This window comes from Piliocolobus tephrosceles, chromosome 4, assembly GCF_002776525.5.
Source record: "Piliocolobus tephrosceles isolate RC106 chromosome 4, ASM277652v3, whole genome shotgun sequence".
In the NCBI taxonomy this organism is placed as follows: Eukaryota; Metazoa; Chordata; class Mammalia; order Primates; family Cercopithecidae; genus Piliocolobus; species Piliocolobus tephrosceles.
The window spans coordinates 176,955,857-176,975,075 of record NC_045437.1 but is presented as its reverse complement, the minus strand read 5'-3'; the positions used below and the strand labels follow the sequence as shown (position 1 = coordinate 176,975,075).

Genomic DNA, 19,219 nt, shown 5'->3' with positions numbered 1-19,219 from the left:
AAACAACCTAGAAATTAGTAAGAATACAGAATAAAGAACACAAAATTTAACTTTTTTTTTTTTTTTTAAAGACAGGGTCTCATTTTGTCACCCAGGCAGGAGTGCAGGGGCACAAATACAGAACACTATAGCCTCATCTTCCTGGGCTCAAGTGATTCTCCCACCTCAGCCCCCCCAAGTAGCTGACACCACAGGCATGCACCATCACGTCTGGCTAACTGTTGTACTTTTTGTAGAGACGGGGTTTCACCATGTTGGCCAGGCTGGTCTCAAACTCCTGACCTCAAGTGATCCACCTGCCTTGGCCTCCTAAAGTGCTGGGATTACAGGTGTGAGCCACTGCACACGGCCTAAAATCTCACTCTAAAGATATATACAGATCTCTCAACCCAACAAACAGGGATTCAAAGAGTTAGTATAGTATATAGAGAGTAACAGGATGGGCTCAAAGAAACTAACTTCCAATCCCGGTTCTGCCATTTACTAGCTAAGCAAACCTTGTGCAAATTACTTAATCACTTAAGTCTGTTTTTTCCTCTATAAAATAGGTATTGAGAATTTAAAAATCTACCCCTATAATTTTGTAAGAAAAGAAAATTACTGAGCAAGGACTTTCTCTGACCCAAGAATACTGTGTTTTCTAACAGCATCTATGAAACATTACTAACAGGAGAGCATATTAGCTTTCAGTGGGGGAAAGCAAATCCTAGAACCAAAAACGTTTTGTTTCAGCAAATCTTTATTTTTATTTTTTATTTTTGAGACAGAGTCTCACTCTGTCACCCAGGCTGGACTCCAGTGGCGTAATCTTGGCTCACTGCAACCTCCGCCTCCTGGGTTCAAGCAGTTCTCCTGCCTCAGCCTCCCAAGTAGCTGGGATTACAGGCACGTGCCACCATGCCTGGCTAATTTTTTTAATTTTTAGTAGAGATGAGTTTTTGCCATGTTGGTTAGGCTGATCTCGAACTCCTGGCCTCAGGAGATCCGCCCGCTTCGGCCTCCCAAAGTGCTGGGATTACAGGAGTGAGCCACCACACCTGGCCATAAGTAAATATTTTAGAAACTCTCCTTTTAGTACATGAAATGAAATTCAAATTTATGATATACTTAATTACAAAAAATACATAGTCTAACTGCAACATAAAGGAGAAACAAAATGAAAGTAATTTGTAATATATATAAGTATGCAAACAAAACAATACTAGAAAACATCATAAAATACTTGTAAGTAGAATCACTGACAGTGGCAGCTATGAACAGAATCTTCCATATATTCCCATAGGTTAAGAATGTCTGAGGGGCCAGGCGGTGCCGGCAAGATGGCTGCGCTTGAGACGATGACGTTTCCAGAGAAACCAAGCCACAAAAAGTACAGGGCTGCCCTGAAGAAGGAGAAACGAAAGAAATGTCGGCAAGAACTTGCTCGACTGAGAGACTCAGGACTCTCACAGAAGGAGGAGGAGGAGGACACTTTTATTGAAGAACAACAACTAGAAGAAAAGAAGCTATTGGAAAGAGAGAGGCAAAGATTACATGAGGAGTGGTTGCTGAGAGAGCAGAAGGCAAAAGAAGAATTCAGAATAAAGAAGGAAAAGGAAGAGGCAGCTAAAAAATGGCAAGAAGAACAAGAGAGAAAGTTAAAGGAACAACGGAAAGAACAGCAGAGGAAAGATAGAGAAGAGGAGGACCAGAAACGACAGAAGAAAGAAAAAGAAGAAGCTGTGCAGAAGATGCTGGATCAGGCTGAAAATGAGTTAGAAAATGGTACCATATGGCAAAACCCTGAACCACCTGTGGATTTCAGAGTAATGGAGAAGGATCGAGCTAATTGTCCCTTCTACAGTAAAACAGGAGCTTGCAGATTTGGAGACAGATGTTCACGTACACATAATTTCCCAACATCCAGTCCTACCCTTCTTATTAGGAGCATGTTTACAACGTTTGGAATGGAGCAGTGCAGGAGGGATGACTATGACCCTGATGCAAGCCTGGAGTATAGCGAGGAAGAAATCTACCAACAGTTCCTAGATTTCTATGAGGATGTGTTGCCCGAGTTCAAGAACGTGGGGAAGGTGATTCAGTTCAAGGTCAGCTGCAATTTAGAACCTCACCTGAGGGGCAATGTATATGTTCAGTACCAGTCAGAAGAAGAATGCCAAGCAGCCCTTTCTCTGTTTAATGGACGATGGTATGCAGGACGACAGCTGCAATGTGAATTCTGCCCAGTGACCCGGTGGAAAATGGCGATTTGTGGTTTATTTGAAATACAACAGTGTCCAAGAAGAAAACACTGCAGCTTTCTTCATGTGTTCAGAAATCCCAACAATGGGCCGGGCGCGGTGGCTCAAGCCTGTAATCCCAGCACTTTGGGAGGCCGAGACGGGCGGATCATGAGGTCAGGAGATCGAGACCATCCTGGCTAACACGGTGAAACCCCGTCTCTACTAAAAACTACAAAAAACTAGCCGGGCGACGTGGCGGCGCCTGTAGTCCCAGCTACCCGGGAGGCTGAGGCAGGAGAATAGCGTGAACCCGGGAGGCGGAGCTTGCAGTGAGCTGAGATCGGGCCACAGCACTCCAGCCTGGGTGACAGAGCAAGACTCCGTCTCAAAAAAAAAAAAAAAAAAAAAAAAAAAAGAAATCCCAACAATGAATTCTGGGAAGCTAACAGAGACATCCACTTGTCTCCAGATCAGACTGGCTCCTCCTTTGGCAAGAACTCCGAGAGGAGGGAGAGGATGGGCCACCACAACCACTACTCCAGCAGGCTGCAGGGAAGTAGAAGCCCTAGTCCAGACCACTCCTACAAAAGAAATGGGGAATCTGAGAGGAAAAGGAGTAGTCACAGGGGGAAGAAATCTCACAAACGCACATCAAAGAGTCGGGAGAAGCACAATTCACCAAGCAGCAGAAGAAACAGGCACCGTAGCCAGGGCCAGGGCAGCCAGAGCCAGAGCCGCAGGAGCCACCACAGCTGGAGCCAAAGTTCCTCTAGGTCCTGAAGTCGTGGCAGGAGGAGGTTGGGTAATAGAGGCAGAACTGTTCAGAGCCCCAAATCCAAATAAACTTGTTTAAAAAAAAAAAAAAAGAAGAAGAAGAAAAAAAAGACTAGGCAAGGCACGGTGATCCTGTAATCCTGTAATCACCTGTAATCCTGGCACTTTAGGAGGCTGAGGTGGGTGGATCACTTGAGGTCAGGAGTTTGAGACCAGCCTGGCCAACATGGCGAAACCCTGTTTCTACTAAAAATACAAAAATTCGCCAGGTATGGTGGCAGGCGTCTGTAATGCAAGCTACTTGGGAGGCTGAGGCAGGAGAATCACTTGAATCTGGAAGGTGGAGGTTGCAGTGAGTCAACATCATGCCACTTCACTGCAGCCTGGGTGACAGAGTGAGACTGTCTCAAAAAATAGAATTTCTGAACTAGAGGAACTACACAGCCTGCTTTCCATATCAGAGCATTCAACCCAATGTGATGCACTGCCATAATCTCCATGTTATGATTTTAAGCCAGGCCTCTCTTCACCTTTCCTATTCCTTTCATTTAAAGACTCCAAAGCTTGTTTACTGTGCACAGATCTTGGAAAACAGGATCTTCAGACTTGGGAAAGCATGACAGTAGGTGATGGAAGGGTAAAGACTCAGACTAGCATCTAGTAGTCTCACTACACATGGATAGTAATGCTATGTGCATGAATGTGCAATCATGCAAAAACTCAAATCAGCCTCCTGCACACACACAATGGCAGACTAAGACCTTCTGTTAAAGGTCCAAGCACTCCAAGGAAGCCAGTGCCTTGAGGTACCCTCAGTATGTGCAAGTAGTTACATGTTACTCTTAGTTTTCCCAGCAACTATGCTCTAGCATGCCCTAGGCTTAGCCAGCAGCAGATCTTACTGAATTGTAAGATGTTGCCAGAGGTTCAGAACCTTGGTTTTTTGAGATACGCATTTGCATTGACCCAAAATGGAGAATTAAATAACTGTGTTTTTCACTGGCATTAGCTTTGTTTCCTTGGCTTAGTGCCAGTTAATTACAGCAGACCCTGCAAAACCACCTCTCTAGTTATTTCCCTGTGGAAGCCTTTTGGTTGTTTTGTTTTTTGTTTTGTTATTGTTTTTTTTTTTTTTTGAGACGGAGTCTTGCGGGAGTGCAGTGGCGCAATCAGCTCACTGCAACCTCCGCCTCCTGGGTTCCAGCAATTCCCCTGCCTCAATCCCTCGAGTAGCTGGGACTACAGGTGCGTGCCACCACGCCCAGCTAATTTTTTGTATTTTAGTAGAGAGAGCGTTTCACCATGTTGGCCAGGATGATCTCCTGACCTTGTGATCCACCCGCCTTGGCCTCCCAGAGTGCTTAGGATTACAGGCATGAGCCACTGCACCCATCTGCCTTTTGGTTTTTAATATCCAAAATTAATATAATGTTTTACTGTAGTTACTTATATAGGAAAAGCTATACATCCCCAAAATGCAATACAAGATGATGTACACGGAATGTCTTGAGTAACATTTTTGACAGAATACCAGAATCCCTGGTGGACATTGTGAAGAATACGCAGAGTATCACAGGGGATGTGCTATGTATTCCTCCACACAAAGCAATGGTTTCTTACTATATTAACTATTTGGAGAGCAGCTAACATCCTAACATGATATTTGTTATTTATATATAGGTATTTTGCTGTATTTTATTAATGCTTAGGGAATTCGTTGGGAAGTTTTACATTGACATGTAATATATTAAAATTTTCCCACTTAAAATAGTGGAAAAGAAGCTCCTGCATAGAATGTACTCCTACATAGAATATCTGATTTTCAGAAATGGATTATCAAGAGAGAGACAGATGTCCATCTTAAAACCAGAAACATTAAGGTGAAGTGAAAATGACTCACTGGATTAAGACTCAGGAGAGGTGGGGCCGGGCGCAGTGGCTCATGCCTGTAATCCCAGCACTTTGGGAGGCCAACGTAGGTGGATCACGAGGTCAAGAGATCGAGACCATCCTGGCCAACATGGTGAAACCCTGTCTCTCTACTAAAATTAGAAAAAAATTAGCCGAGCATGGTGGCGGGCATCTGTAGTCCCAGCCACTTGGGAGGCTGAGGCAGGAGAATCACTGGAACCTGGGACGCAGAGCTTGCAGTGAGCCGAGATTGCACCGCTGCGCTCCAACCTGGTGACAGAGCGAGACTCTGTCTCAAAAAAGAAAAAGGAGAGGTGGGGTGTGTTTTACGACTTTAGGCAAATCAACCTAAGAGACAGTTTTCTCTTCTGCAGGGTTTTAGGAAAGTCACAAATTAATGTACTTGAAGAAAGTATACAATAGAATAGTAGTATTACCAAATCCTAAAGTTCTTATTGTGGGAAATCTCTGAAATATCACCTGCCTACATAGATACTAACTCTTCAGCAATCCAGACAAGCTGATTATCTTTTCTGGATGAATTAAGTCAAGTGTCCACAGTTTTGTACCTCTTCAATGTGATTATTTTGTAGGCTAGACTGCAGACTGTTAATTTACTACTTCCTGGTACTGGTACCCTCTAGCTATTATCTTGAGACAGTAAAATAATTACTGCTGTCTAGGTACATCTTTAGCATATTCCAGTTCTGAAATGAAATCATTTTCTTATATTAAAAATAAAGTTAATTACTGTTCAACTCCCAAGGTGATATTCAGCTGCCACCTCTTACAACCCTCTCTTCTTAATCTATGTAACTATTCTACAGCCCAGGAATAGCCTAAGTTTATTAAAATCACCCATAGAGATCTGGCTGTCTTTTCAGTCAAGCTGCCCTCAAAATGCCAGCTGATGATACTCCCAAGGAGACCCACAAGCCTACTGCTGCCTGCAGTTCAGGCAGAGTCCATGCTATTTTAACTGGACTCTTGGCCTCTTGGCACTATTAGCACTGACACAGTGACTCCTTAAATTACAAATTACAACAGGCCATTCTATTCCGTCTGTGCTTCTCATGCTGTCACCATCTGATTTTCCCCCAGAAAAGATATTTCCCAGGTAGGGGCATGCTTAACATGCAGTTAGGGAATGGAAAGTTAATGTCAGAAGAAAATGTACTTCAACACTGACTTCCTGATAGACTACAATGACTTGATCAGAAACATAAGTCTAAGAAGCCTTTGCAGTGTAGCCACAGAATAGTTACGGGCTACATTTAAAACACTGCTCAGCATGCACAAATAAAAGCTTAAAAAGGACGGGTTAAAGGAAAGATTTCCCTGTCTTTTTGGCCTCCTACGAAGATTAAGAAGAAAAATTTTGCTGGGCACGGTGGCTCACACCTGAAATCCTAGCACTTTGGGAGGCCGAGGTGGGTGGATCACCTGAGGTCAGGAGTTCAAGACCAGCCTGGCCAACATGGTGAAACCCCGACTCTATTAAAAATACAAAAATTAGCTGGGCGTGGTGGTGGGTGCCTGTAATCCCAGCTACTTGGGAGGCTGAAGCAGGAGAATGGCTTGAACCCAGGAGGCAGAGGTTGCAGTGAGCTGAGATCACGCCACTCCACTCCAGCCTGGGCGATATAGCAAAACTCCATCTCAAAAAAAAAAAAAAAAAGAAAAGAAAAGAAAAAATGTTGTATTCTCTGTCAATGGGTGAAATAGCACAGGTGACAATTCAGGTCAGGACCTAATCCTGCCAGAGTTTACTCAACCTTGTTCTAAAAATAAATCTTGTCGGGCCTGGTGGCTCACACCTGTAATCTCAACACTTTAGGAGGCTGAGGCAGGGAGATCACGAGGTCACGAGTTTGAGAGCAGCCTGGCCAATATGGTGAACCCTGTCTCTACTAAAAATACAAAAATTAGCCGGGTGTGATTGTGCACGCCTGTAGTCCTAGCTACTCGGGAGGCAGAGACAGGAGAATTGCCTGAACCTGGGAAACAGAGGTTGCAGTGAGCCGAGATCACGCCACTGCACTCCGGCCTGGTCGACAAAGCAAGACTGCATCTCAAAAAATATATATAAAAAAATAAATCTACAAAATGATTTAAATGAAGGTAAACATAGAATACAAAGATATTAATTGCAGCATTATGTATAATCACATGACAAATGTCCTAAATGTCTTTCAATTGGGAATGGGGAAATTATCAATAATAGATTAGATAGCTTGTCAAAGAATACTGAGTAACATGAGAAAATACTCATAATACTGTGTTAATTGAAAAAAGCAGCCGGGCGCGGTGGCTCAAGCCTGTAATCCCAGCACTTTGGGAGGCCGAGACGGGCGGATCACGAGGTCAGGAGATCGAGACCATCCTGGCTAACACAGTGAAACCCCGTCTCTACTAAAAATACAAAAACTAGCCGGGCGAGGTGGCGGGCGCCTGTAGTCCCAGCTACTCGGGAGGCTGAGGCAGGAGAATGGCGTAAACCCGGGAGGCGGAGCTTGCAGTGAGCTGAGATCCGGCCACTGCACTCCAGTCGGGGTGACAGAGCGAGACTCCGCCTCAAAAAAAAAAAAAAAAAAAAAAAAAAAAAAAGAAAAAAGCAAGACAATTATATATCGTATGTGATCTCAACCACACATATGTTTAAGACAGCAATACATATATATACGCACACATACATACACACAGAGTTCTGTTTGTATTTATACACATAGACCAATATATTTGCACATTTTAAAAAATGGGAAGACTAAGATGTAGGATTACAAATGTTATTTTCCTCCCTACGTAAAACACATCCCAACACACACACACACACACACACAAATGTAAACAGTAGGACAACAAGGACTTTGTTTTATTCACCAAAGTATCTCCCAGATATAGAACAGAATCTGATACATGGAGGTTCTAAATAAATATCTGCTGAATAAAGGAATGAGCATATATAAATTTCATAATCAAGAAAAAACAGCTTTTAAATTTATTTTTAAATCCTCTTGCTCAAGGCCAGATGTCAAAGCAAAGCTCAGAACATGCATGATCCAATTTCTACCTAAGTACATCATTATCTTCTCAACTAAGCTTTGATGCCTGGTCATTGGCTACTTTTTTTTTTTATTTTCCTCCAATCTTATAAGCTGCTTTAGAAAAATAAAAATAAAGCCAACAATATTAACTCTGCAAAAAATAAAATATTAAACATGTAGTTGGGCCGGGAGCAGTGGATCATGCCTGTAATCCCAGCATTTTGGGATTACAAAGTCGGGCAGATCACTTGAAGTCAGGAGTTTGAGACCAGCCTGGCAAACATGGTGAAACCCCACCTCTACTAAAAATACAAACATTAGCTGTGTGTGCTGGTGTGCACCTGTAATCCCAGCTACTTGGGAGGCTGTGGCAGGAGTATCGCTAGAACTGAAGAGGCAGTGGTTGCAGTGAGCCAAGATGGTGCCACTGCACTCCAGCCTGGGTGACAGAGTGAGACTCCATCTCAGAAAACAAAAACAAATCCCCTGTCCTTACCTCTAAGTCTCTTTTCCACATTTCCAGTCGGCATGCGATTGCAACAGCATAGGTAAGATGGGTTCTAGTCCTTAAAATTCAACACTCTCCTGAACCTTCTCCTACAGACTCTGCAATTCAGAGGCCTCTTCTGAGTCTGTTTACTAAGTCATTCAGAATATGCCACTAATGTGGGAAGAAAGCATTTTGATTGACAGCATCATGAATTTTTAATCCTTTCAAGTATATTATCTATTTGGAATGTATGCAATAAATTCACTTTCATGAACACTATGATGCCATGCAGCTGGAGACTACTAATGGATACACATTCATTTTACCATTAGGGAAGAAAATTTGCTGCAAAGCAGTATTTTAAATGAACTTCAAAACCAAATATAAATGATTCAGTGACTACCATTTATTTTGGATCTTCTCTCTACCTCTCTGTGGACTCCATTAGCAGAGGTGATTAGGAGTAGGCTAGAAGTCAAGCTTACTCACATTTTGGACATTTGAAGTCAGGTAATACTGCAAGTAGTTCTGCTGACAAGATATTGTTCACTTCTACAAACAAGTGGGCCCAAAGCAAAAGCCAATTTATTTCCACTAGACTGAACTGTGAAGTCCCTACCATTAGATGCATCTTATTAAGGGCTTTAAAATTATCTGAAGTTTAAATTATGTCATGTCCAAATTAAAGATTACAAGAATATTTTTATGAATGTTAAATGACTTCGAATAATAAAAAAAAAAAAACCAAAACAAAAAAATCCAATCTTTGAAATCAACTCTTTCCACAGACCAATTTCTATTTTCTTCCATCAGTTTTGAAAGGAAAATTCTTAATTGCCTTACAAGGCATTCTGTGGTGAAGTCATTCAAAAATATAACAGAATCTATACTGAGCATGTTTTTATTTAATTTTTTAAACTTTAAAAGACATGACACTCACTCTATATAGTGTCTTGTCTTCTTTCTTTTTTAAGCATAAATGGTGTGTACTACTGTATTTAACGTTCTATTACTTTTTTCTTTTTCGGGACAGGGTCTCTGTCACCCAGGCTAGAGTGCAGTGGTGTCATCATAGCTTACTGTGGCCTTGAACTCCTGGGCTCAAACCATCCTCCCACCTCAGCCTCCTGAGTAGATGGGACCACAGGCATGCACCACCATGCCTGGCTTTTTTTTTTTTTTTTTTTTTTTTTTTTTTTTTGGTCAACATGTTGTGATCTGGGAGCCTGACTAGTTTTTAAATTTGTGTGTGTGGAGACAGGGTCTCACCATGTTGCCCAGGCTGGTGTCAAACTCCTGGCCTCAAGCATTCCTTCTGCCTTGGCCTCTGAGTATGCTGGGATTACAGGCAAAAGCTAGCACACCTGTCCTCTATAACTTTTCATAACTGCTAAATTAGCAAAAATTTCTGGGTCTATACGTACGGATCTATTTCATTCCATTTAACTATATGGATATACCATTAATTCAATTAACCATTTACCTGCTGATGAACATTTCAGTTTATAATGTTTACATTATGCAGTTCATATATACAGTTTACAACAAAAAATGCTGCCATGAATATCTTTGTGCAGCTCTTTAATACACAGTGACTATTTCCTTAGAATTGTTAAGAATATCATTTTTCAATTCAATAAGAAATTGTTAAAAGATCCCTTAAAAAGATTATTCCAATTTATACCACTACCCTATTAGGTATCCCTTATCTGAAATGCTTGGGACTAAAAGTGTTTCGGGTTTCACATTTATTCAGATTTTGGAATATGTATATTATACCAACTGAGCATACCAAATCAGAAACTCTAAAATCTAAATGCTCCAATGAGCATTTTCTTTATCATCATGTGAGCACTCAAAAAGTTTGGAGTTTTAAAGCATTTAGGATTTCAGATTTCAGATGTTCAGCCTGTACCACTACCTGTCTGTTTCCCTATACATTCACCAATCCTAGATATCTTCAATCTTTAAAATATCTGCCAGTTTAATGAACAAAATATGAGATTTTACTATTTTAATTCACACTTCCCAGATCACTGCTGAGCTGTTTACTGGCCATTCATATTTTTTCTCTTCCATGAAATACTTTATTTTCCCATTTTTCTTTTCCTTTTTCTTTTTACTTATAGAAATTGTTATGTATTCTGGATATTCCTTATTTGGTGTAAATGTTGTAAATCTATCTTCCTAGTCCGTCATTATTTTAACTTTGTTTATGCTGCCCACTGTCATAGAAATTTAATTTTTAGAAATTTTATTTAGTTGAATTTATCAAATCTTTTTCTTTGAAACTTTTGTATTTTGTCTTGCTTCTATATCTCTAAGTTAAAAAATATTGTCCTCTACTTTTTTCTAAAACAGACGTTTCGGCATAAAAGTCCTGTCTTTGCAAGTCACTCAGGAAAACAGGTGGACACTAATTAAGGGCAGTTACTTCCCTACCCCTCCTGCTCCAACCTCTAGAGCTGTGGACTATAACCCAGGATCACTTCCTTCTGATGCTGCTTTGCTGGGGTAGAGGAGGGCGGTTCGGTGAAGCTTTGACCTCAGGGGCTTTTCTGTGGGTGAGGAGTGGTTAACTATGGTTCCTGTGTGCCTGAAGCCTCCACTGCTAGGACTCACCCACCCCTACCCAGAACTTACTAGTCTTAGCACAGACTGGGCCCCTCCATTTCCTGTGTGCCTGATGGGATAGCTGATACTCAGATGAAAAGGAATTTGTAGGCCAAAATAAAAAGACATTTTAAGAGTATATTTCTTTTTTTTCCAGAGATGGAGTCTGGCTCTGTCGCCCAGGCCGGAAGGCAGTAGCGTGATCTCATCTCACTGCACCCTCTGCGTCGCAGATTCAAGCAGTTCTCCTGCCTCAGCCTCCTGCGTAGCTGGGACTACAGGTGCACTCTACCACACCCAGCTAATTTCGTTCGTATTTTAGTAGAGACAGGGTTTCACTGTGTTGCCCAGGCTGGTCTTGAACTCCTGAACTCAGGCAATCTGCCTGCCTCAGTCTCCCAAAGTGCTAGGATTGCAGGCATGAGCTGCTACACTCTGCCAAGAGTATGTTTCAAAAGAAAAACAACACAATCAACTACAGGTTTTGATCAGGAGCAAAAATATTAGAACTGCTGACCAAGAATTTTAAACTGGGGAGCGTTAACCATACTAAAAGAAATGAGAAAATATTAGCAATATGAAACAAGAACAAGAAAACAGAAAAGAGCCAAGCAAAAACATTAGGTGTGAACAATATAACAGCTGAAATGAAGAACACAATATATGGCAGGAATAACAGAATGGTTATGATATAATCATGGAATACAGTTGAAAACTAGATGGTCAGATTGAATCCGGGCACAATGGCTCATACCTATAATCCCAGCACATTGGGAGGCCGAGGTGGATGGATTGCTTAAAAGGTCAGGAGTTCGAGAGCACCCTGGCCAATATGGTGAAACTCTATCTTTACCAAAAAAAATACAAAAATTGGGGCCGGGCGCGGTGGCTCAAGCCTGTAATCCCAGCACTTTGGGAGGCCGAGACGGGTGGATCACGAGGTCAGGAGATCGAGACCATCCTGGTCTACACGGTGAAACCCCGTCTCTACTAAAAATACAAAAAACTAGCCGGGCGAGATGGCGGGCGCCTGTAGTCCCAGCTACTCGGGAGGCTGAGGCAGGAGAATGGCATGAACCCGGGAGGCGGAGCTTGTAGTGAGCCGAGATCGCGCCACTGCACTCCAGCCTGGGCGACAGAGCGAGACTCCGCCTCTCTCAAACTCAAAAAAAAAAAAAAATACAAAAATTGGCCAGGCACGGTGGCACATGCCTGTAATCCCAGCTACTCGGGAGGCTGAGGCAGGACAATCACTTGAACCCAGGAGGCAGAGGTTGCAGTGAGCAGAGATTGCACCACTGCACTCCAGCCTGGGCAACAGAGCAAGACTCCATCTCAGAAAAAAAAAACAAAAAGGAGGTCAGATTGAGAAATTTCCCAGGAAGAAGTACAAATAAATAGATCTTAAAAAAACAAATCTCTACTAAAAATACAAAAATTAGCCAAGCATGGTGGTGGGCACCTGTAATCCCTGCTACTCAGGAGGCTGAGGCAGGAGAATTGCTTGAACCCAGGAGGCGGAGGTTGCAGTAAGCCAACATCATGCCACTGCACTCTAGCCTGGGCAACTGAGCAAGACTCCATCTCAAAAAAAGAAAAAAAAAAAAAAAAAAGCTAAGACCAAAGAAAAAGAAATATATATCCATAATTACCCAGAACTAAAACTCAAGATACTACCATTTGTGATGGTGGTTGGGGTGATGGAGCTTCCTAAACTTAATTTCCTATATCTAAATTTCTTTAGATAAAATTGTTTAAAAGAGTAGCCAGGCACAGTGGCACGTGCCTATAGTCCCAGCTACTCGGGAGGCTGAGACAAGTGGCTTGCTTGAGCATTTTTTTTTTTTTTTTGGAGACAGGGTCTCACTCTGTTGCCCAGGCCTGTCTTCTTGTTTATAATCTAAGACAGAGCCACAGATGTACAACATTCAAGCATTTATTCCTACTTCTTCTATACAGGTCCTGAGATGGAATTTTAGTGGTAGGGAGAACCAACATACCTTCAGCATGTAGTAGAAGGGGAACCATGACAGGAAGATATCAGAGAAGAATTCAGCAATGCTGAACACACCATACACTACCCAGTAGGTCAGCCACTGGGTATCATCTTCTTTGTTGGGACTCTCTATAGCTTTAATTCTGAAAGGCAGTACAAAAGAAAGTATATCATCATTTGGTAAGATAGCAATGAAACATTTTCAAACACACTTTGATAACCTGTCCTCCGATACCACTGAGGAACTTAGGCACATGTAGGCACTGTGTCACTAGATGCAAGAGTATCGCTTAAAGACTGGAAGCAATGTAGATATCAGGACAAGCCATTATAACCACTTGTTTCTAGTCTCCTGGTCACCAGAGAAACCAGCACCAGCTGTCACTGCCCTGGATCTCCACCCTGCTGAAGACTCCCCGCAAATCCTAGAATATACCACTAGTGGCTGGGAGCTAGAGCAATTTCCACTCCCAAGCTGGGTCCTGCCACCAGGGATATATCAGGAAGAATTTTCTCATGATAACCAGGTTCTTATGTACTTTTAATAATTGAAATATATCATGGGTGAACAGGAATTTCCCATAAAGCAACATTTGGAGCATAGGTTAGGCACGCCCAAAATCCACAGCATATTTTATAGTAAATGGGTGAAAACAAACATCATGGTGTCTGTTTAGTTCAGAATGTCTTTATCTGATCCACAGGCTATGGACTTTCCTCCTCTCCTCAGTTAATAACAGGACTTTCCCAACCCTAACTATTGCTTAAAATTCATTCTGCAAATGGATGGAAATAAATTTAAAATAATTTTCTCTTCTAAATCACAGAAATTTCCTTCAGTCCTAGGAATCTCATTATTCTAAACCTGAAGCTCCACAATTTCTTATCCTAACAGATCTGTATTTATCGTAACTGAGCTGGACTGAAACAGTAAAATAAAAGAACTCTGAATCTTGTTTAACAGGTTAACTACTGAAAATACATTGGCAGGGAGCTAAGCTATGAGGATGCAAAGGCATAAGAATGATACAATGGACTTTGGGGACTCACGGGAAAGGGTGGGGGCAGTGAGGGAGAAAAGACTACACATTGGGTACCGTATACCCTGCTCAGTTGATGGGTGCACCGAAATCTCAGAAATTGACACTAAAAGACTTATCCATGTAACCAAATGCCACCTGTTACCCAAAAACCTATTGAAATAAAAAATTTTCAAAAAACAAATACATTGGCTACTCCATAAAATCAGCTCCCCAAAGAGACAGGCTGCTAAACCATGCTCAGCCACTCACTAAGAAAGCCCTTGTACAGTTACTTAGAAGCAGCTATGTGTGTGAGTTTTAGAAAATAACCAAAAGGGGAAAAAATATAGCTCAATGAGATTAGTACTAATGAGGAAGACATAGAGAGGCACAAGTAATAAGGTGAATGTTGCTTTGAACTTCAAGACTAGGCAAAATTTTGATTTTTTTGAGACAGGGTCTCTTTGCACAGGCTGGAGTGCAGTTACACAATCATAGCTCACTGCAACCTCAAACTTCTGGGCTTATGTAATTCCCCTCACTTCAACTTCCCAAGCAGCTTGGACTACAGGTGCACACCACCACACATGGCTACTTTCTAAATTTTTAGTAGAGACAAGGTCTCACTGTGTTGCCCAGGCTGGTCTTGAACTTCTGGACTCAAGCAGTCCTCCTGCCTTGGCCTCCCAAAGTGCAGTTTGGTGGCTCCCACACCCAGCCTCAAATTTTTCAAAGAATCATATAAAATGAATTTAAGAGATCTGATTATTAAAAAATGGCTTGTAATGTATGCACAAAGTCTACATTTTTTTTAGCTTCCTTCAGATAGAAGCTGGCTAATGTAATAGAAGGCCAAAGGAAAAGTGTAGGCAAGCATGTTAACCAAAGAACACAGTATATCCTTTATATGTAAGATTTCTTCCCCCACTGTGTTTCATTTGGTATAGTATGGCTTATCCAAATTTAATTGGATTTATTTAGTTATTAGTATAAATAAAAATTTGTTTCCCATAACTTCATTCTGGGCAGAGGAGATACATAGTTACATTTCACTTAAGATCTTAGTTTTGTGAACCAAAGCATTCTACAACTAAAATACCTAACTCTGTACTTCCAGAAGAAGCAACTCTCGGGACATACACGGGAATTAAACAGTCTTTTCTAGAATATGACGTGAAAACCTCAAAATGTGATTGGACTGTCGTTATTAATCCAGTGGCTTTTAAATTCTTTTGGCCACAACTCTCGGTAAGCATATATTTTACATCATGATCCAGTAAACACACATCTTCACATAAAAATATAAACTGAAATAGATGTTTCCTGAAACCATTCTGATATTTTAAATTCCATTCTATTTCATTAGTTTTCAAATGTTAGTCAAGTTGCACAGACTGAAAAACAGGAAGCCTAACGGTTCAGCTCTTTTAGGAAAAAAATTTTTTTTAAATTTGTATCTACAATATGAATTCTAAAGTCCCCATATTAATATAGTAAAATACTATATAGTAACATTGAAAAGTAGAAATAAAAGAACTCCAAATTGAATACATACATTGATCCCAACTTTGCAGAAAACCAAGTCATATGAAAGAAGCCAGGAAAAGACCACCGAGTCTATTAAGCTAAAGAGATTTTAAAAATAGATCTTCTCATATTATTGAAGCATTTAATTATTGTTTTAATTTAAAATAGCACAGTGTTCAATTTTAAAAATGTCTTTATGTGTCACAACAATCACAAACTACTCAAAACAAGAAAAAAGGGAAGAGATGGTCAAGCTCACTCAAGAACCTGAGGTTCAAAAAAGTGAAGTGCCCCATGCAATCATGGTGAGAGAAGAAAAAAGCTTAAAACTGAGGTTTTTGGATGGGCACGATGGCTCAAGCCTGTAGTACCAGCACTTTGGGAGGCCGAGGTAGGCGGATCACCTGAGGTCAGGAGTTCAAGACCAGCCTGGCCAACGTGGTGAAACCCCATCTCTACTAAAAATTAGCCAGGCGTGGTGGCACATGCCTATAATCCCAGCTGCTTGGGAGTCAGAGGCAAGAGACTCGCTTGAATCTGGGAGGTGGAGGTTGCAGTGAGCCGAGATTCCACCACTGCACTCCAGCCTGGGCGACAGAGCAAGACTCGGTCTCAAAAAAACAAAAACAAAAAAAAACACTGAGGTTTTATGAATGCTAGTTATATATCTTCTTCTTTAAAATATTGATTGATTGAGACAGGGTCTTGCTGTGTCATGCAGGCTGGAGTGTAGTGGCATGATCACAGCTCACTGTGGCCTCAACCTCCTGGACTCAAGTGATCCTCCCACCTCAGCCTCTCCAGTAGCTGGGACTACAGGTGCACACCATCATGCCTGGCTAACTTTTGTACTTTTTTATAGAGACAGGGTTTTGCCTTGTTCCCCAGGCTGGTCTCAAACTCATGGGCTCAAGTGATCCTCCTGCCTCAGCCTCCCAAAGTACTAGGATTACAGGCATGAGCCACCATGCCCAGGCTACTTATATACCTTCTGAATAGACTTCCTTGTCCAAGTTCAGTAGACAAAAGTGATTCTCCAACAAAACACTCTACTGCCTTGTACAAATATGAATCATATTCCAACTTGGTATAGCAGAATCAAGAGGTAGCAATTTAGGCAACATAGAGGATTCATGAAACCATAAGATATGGTCTATGCTATTAGATCCCTTGTAGTCTAGCCAAAATGGCCAAGCCATAGAATGGAGGGGTAGAAACCTAATAATTATTGAATTTAACCTTCATAATAGCCATGTAGGATAGGTATTGTTCCTGTATTTGAGCGGAAGAAACCGAGGCTTAGTGAAGAGAAATAATACGTGCAGGGCACCTAGCTACAAATAGCAAGGATTGGTCTTACACCTAAAACTAACTCCAAAGCCTGTGCTTTGTTCACTATCCTATGCTGTCTTACTAACTAAGAGAACAATTCAGTGGCAAGATGGATAGCGCTTAGCAAAATGTCTGGTACAAAGTAGGCATTTAGTATTTATTGAATTAATATACATACAATAGGAGTTCATAATCTTACTTTTGGAGGGGACCCCAGAGAAAGGTTAAATTGGTCACAGAGCAGGAAGAAAGGAGGAATGGTCATAGTCTCAATATCCAGATCCCTGGAGGTCCATTCTACCGTCCACCCTACTCACCTAGGTTTGCGATGGGGAACTATCAAAAGTGAACAGGATAGTGTTTTGAGTTGGTGTCCTAGTCCACTGGTCCCCAAACTTAGATGATCATCCACATCTATCTACAGAACTTATTAAAAATATACATGCCTGGGTCCTTCTTCAGACCTAGTGATTCAGCTGCTCTTACAAGGCTGTGCAGGTGATCGTAATGCAGAACTGTGTTTGGAAACCAGCTCAAAGTTCCAGTCTTCACAGCACCTGCCCTACTTGTTCTAAGAAAGGAAATCCAAGTGGCCAGTTTGGGTATAATCAGCTGTAGCTAGAGGGCAGGTTGTCCAGTAATGAGTGAGAGGCCAAAAGAGAAGAAAAGTTGGACATAGAAGGCAAACTGAATAATGTCTCTACTAAAATTAGAATAAGTCAACTCTAATATGATCTAGAACCCTCATCTGAATATTCTGAAATCTGTAAAAGGATTCAAGATAATAACACTGAAATAAAACTGTTCACTAAGATTTCAAGAACTGCATCTAAAAGCCCTGTATCTGTCTAGCTGGAACTTCAGCCTGCACAGTTCCTTTCACCTCTAGCTAACCCCTAGAGGGGTTCTGGAATGACCCCATGGCAACAGGCAACAATTCCTACCACTCTCTCCACAGGCCTGGTCCACTGTTTTACAGGCTCCTCCTCTCTCTCTAGTACTGCCTCATCCTCTGGCAGTCACACTGATCCTGGGCTCAGAACTAACTCCCAGAAGATACACCCACATACAGCTTCTGTGGACAGACACAGTCTTACTGCTCTCTGCACACCTTACTGTCATATCCTCACCACTGTTCTAAAGCCTGGCCACCTAGGCCCGGTGTTGTGGCTTCCTTATTCTCTCTCCTGAGCCATGTTCTGGGGCAGCATTTTGCTTCCCCAAAGCAGATATCAAGAGAAGCCAGGGCTGGGTGAGCAGCAGAGGCACGACTACAGTGCAGAGGATGGCTGGCAAAACTGTGGGAGCAGCTGGCAGCTCTAAAATTAATTGAGCAGAATTAGGAATCGCCATGTGTAGAGCTGGAAGACATCTCAGAGATGAACTAGTTCAGAGTCTACATTTTATATAGATAAAATGAAATTTAAAGAGAAAGGAGGTATATTCAAATGAATTTTAACTTATTAAACTAAAAGGTTACAGAGCATGTGTATGTAAAGGGCAATAGACGGTTTACATTCTGGCATATCCATACAATGAAATATTCTGAAGCCTTTAGAAAGGGTATTGACAGGGAAAGATGTCCAAGATACAGTGTTGAGTGTAAAAAGTGAATTCTAATTTTTTGTTTAAAAAAAGATATATTTTTGTATGTTTACAGACCAAGAATGATATCCAGAAAGATATGCAATACATTTCAAATTGTGTAAAGTTAGTCCTGATTAACAGATTTTTACTTAAAGTCTTTGCAATGAGTATGTACTAATAATATTGGTGGAAAAAAGAAGGGGACGGGGGAGATTTCCATTTGGAAAAGAATGAGCATTGACTTTTTTTGTTTTGTTTTGTTGTGTTTTGATGGAGTCTCGCTCTTGTGGCCCAGGCTGGAGTGCAGTGGCACGATCTCAGCTCACTGCAACCTTGGCCTCCCCGGTTCAAGCAGTTGTCCTGCCTCAGCCTCCTGAGTAGCTGGGATTACAGGCACCTGCCACCACGCCCAGTTAATTTTTTTGTATTTTCAGTAGAGACCGGGTTTCACCATATTGGCCAGGTTGGTCTCGAACTCCTGACCTCAGGTGATCCACCCACCTTGGCCTCCCAAAATGCTAAGATTGTAAGCGTGAGCCACCACACCCGGCTGAGCATCAGACTTTCTATAATGATTTTCTCCTATGAGACTAGTTCTCTCTGTAAGGCTTTGTTAAAAATAAGCACTAAAGTGAACACCAGATATATTCATTTAATTTATCTTTGAGAAAACAGCTAATTTTTTTTTTTTTAGACAGTCT

General features: G+C 41.5%; 3 protein-coding genes across 3 annotated transcripts in view; 2 read left to right on the top strand and 1 right to left on the bottom strand.

Moving 5' to 3' along the window:
* SRP19 (signal recognition particle 19) overlaps nucleotides 1–1,585 on the top strand; it is a 29,769-nt gene extending 28,184 nt beyond the window's left edge. Inside the window, exon 5 of the mRNA XM_023197800.2 lies at nucleotides 1,283–1,585. Coding sequence (XP_023053568.1) covers nucleotides 1,283–1,287 — 5 coding nt within the window. The 3' untranslated portion in view covers nucleotides 1,288–1,585. The remainder of the gene's footprint in view (nucleotides 1–1,282) is intronic.
* REEP5 (receptor accessory protein 5) overlaps nucleotides 1–19,219 on the bottom strand; it is a 46,653-nt gene that overhangs the window by 14,004 nt on the left and 13,430 nt on the right. The window contains exon 3 of the mRNA XM_023197779.2: nucleotides 13,055–13,193. Within this exon, the coding sequence (XP_023053547.1) occupies nucleotides 13,055–13,193 (139 nt within the window). The remainder of the gene's footprint in view (nucleotides 1–13,054; nucleotides 13,194–19,219) is intronic.
* On the top strand, nucleotides 1,284–3,264 carry LOC111530509 (putative U2 small nuclear ribonucleoprotein auxiliary factor 35 kDa subunit-related protein 1). Its single transcript, XM_023197765.2, has 2 exons — nucleotides 1,284–2,316; nucleotides 2,641–3,264. The coding sequence occupies exons 1-2, from the start codon at nucleotides 1,290–1,292 to the stop codon at nucleotides 3,000–3,002; spliced, it is 1,389 nt and encodes a 462-aa protein (XP_023053533.1). The 5' UTR covers nucleotides 1,284–1,289; the 3' UTR covers nucleotides 3,003–3,264.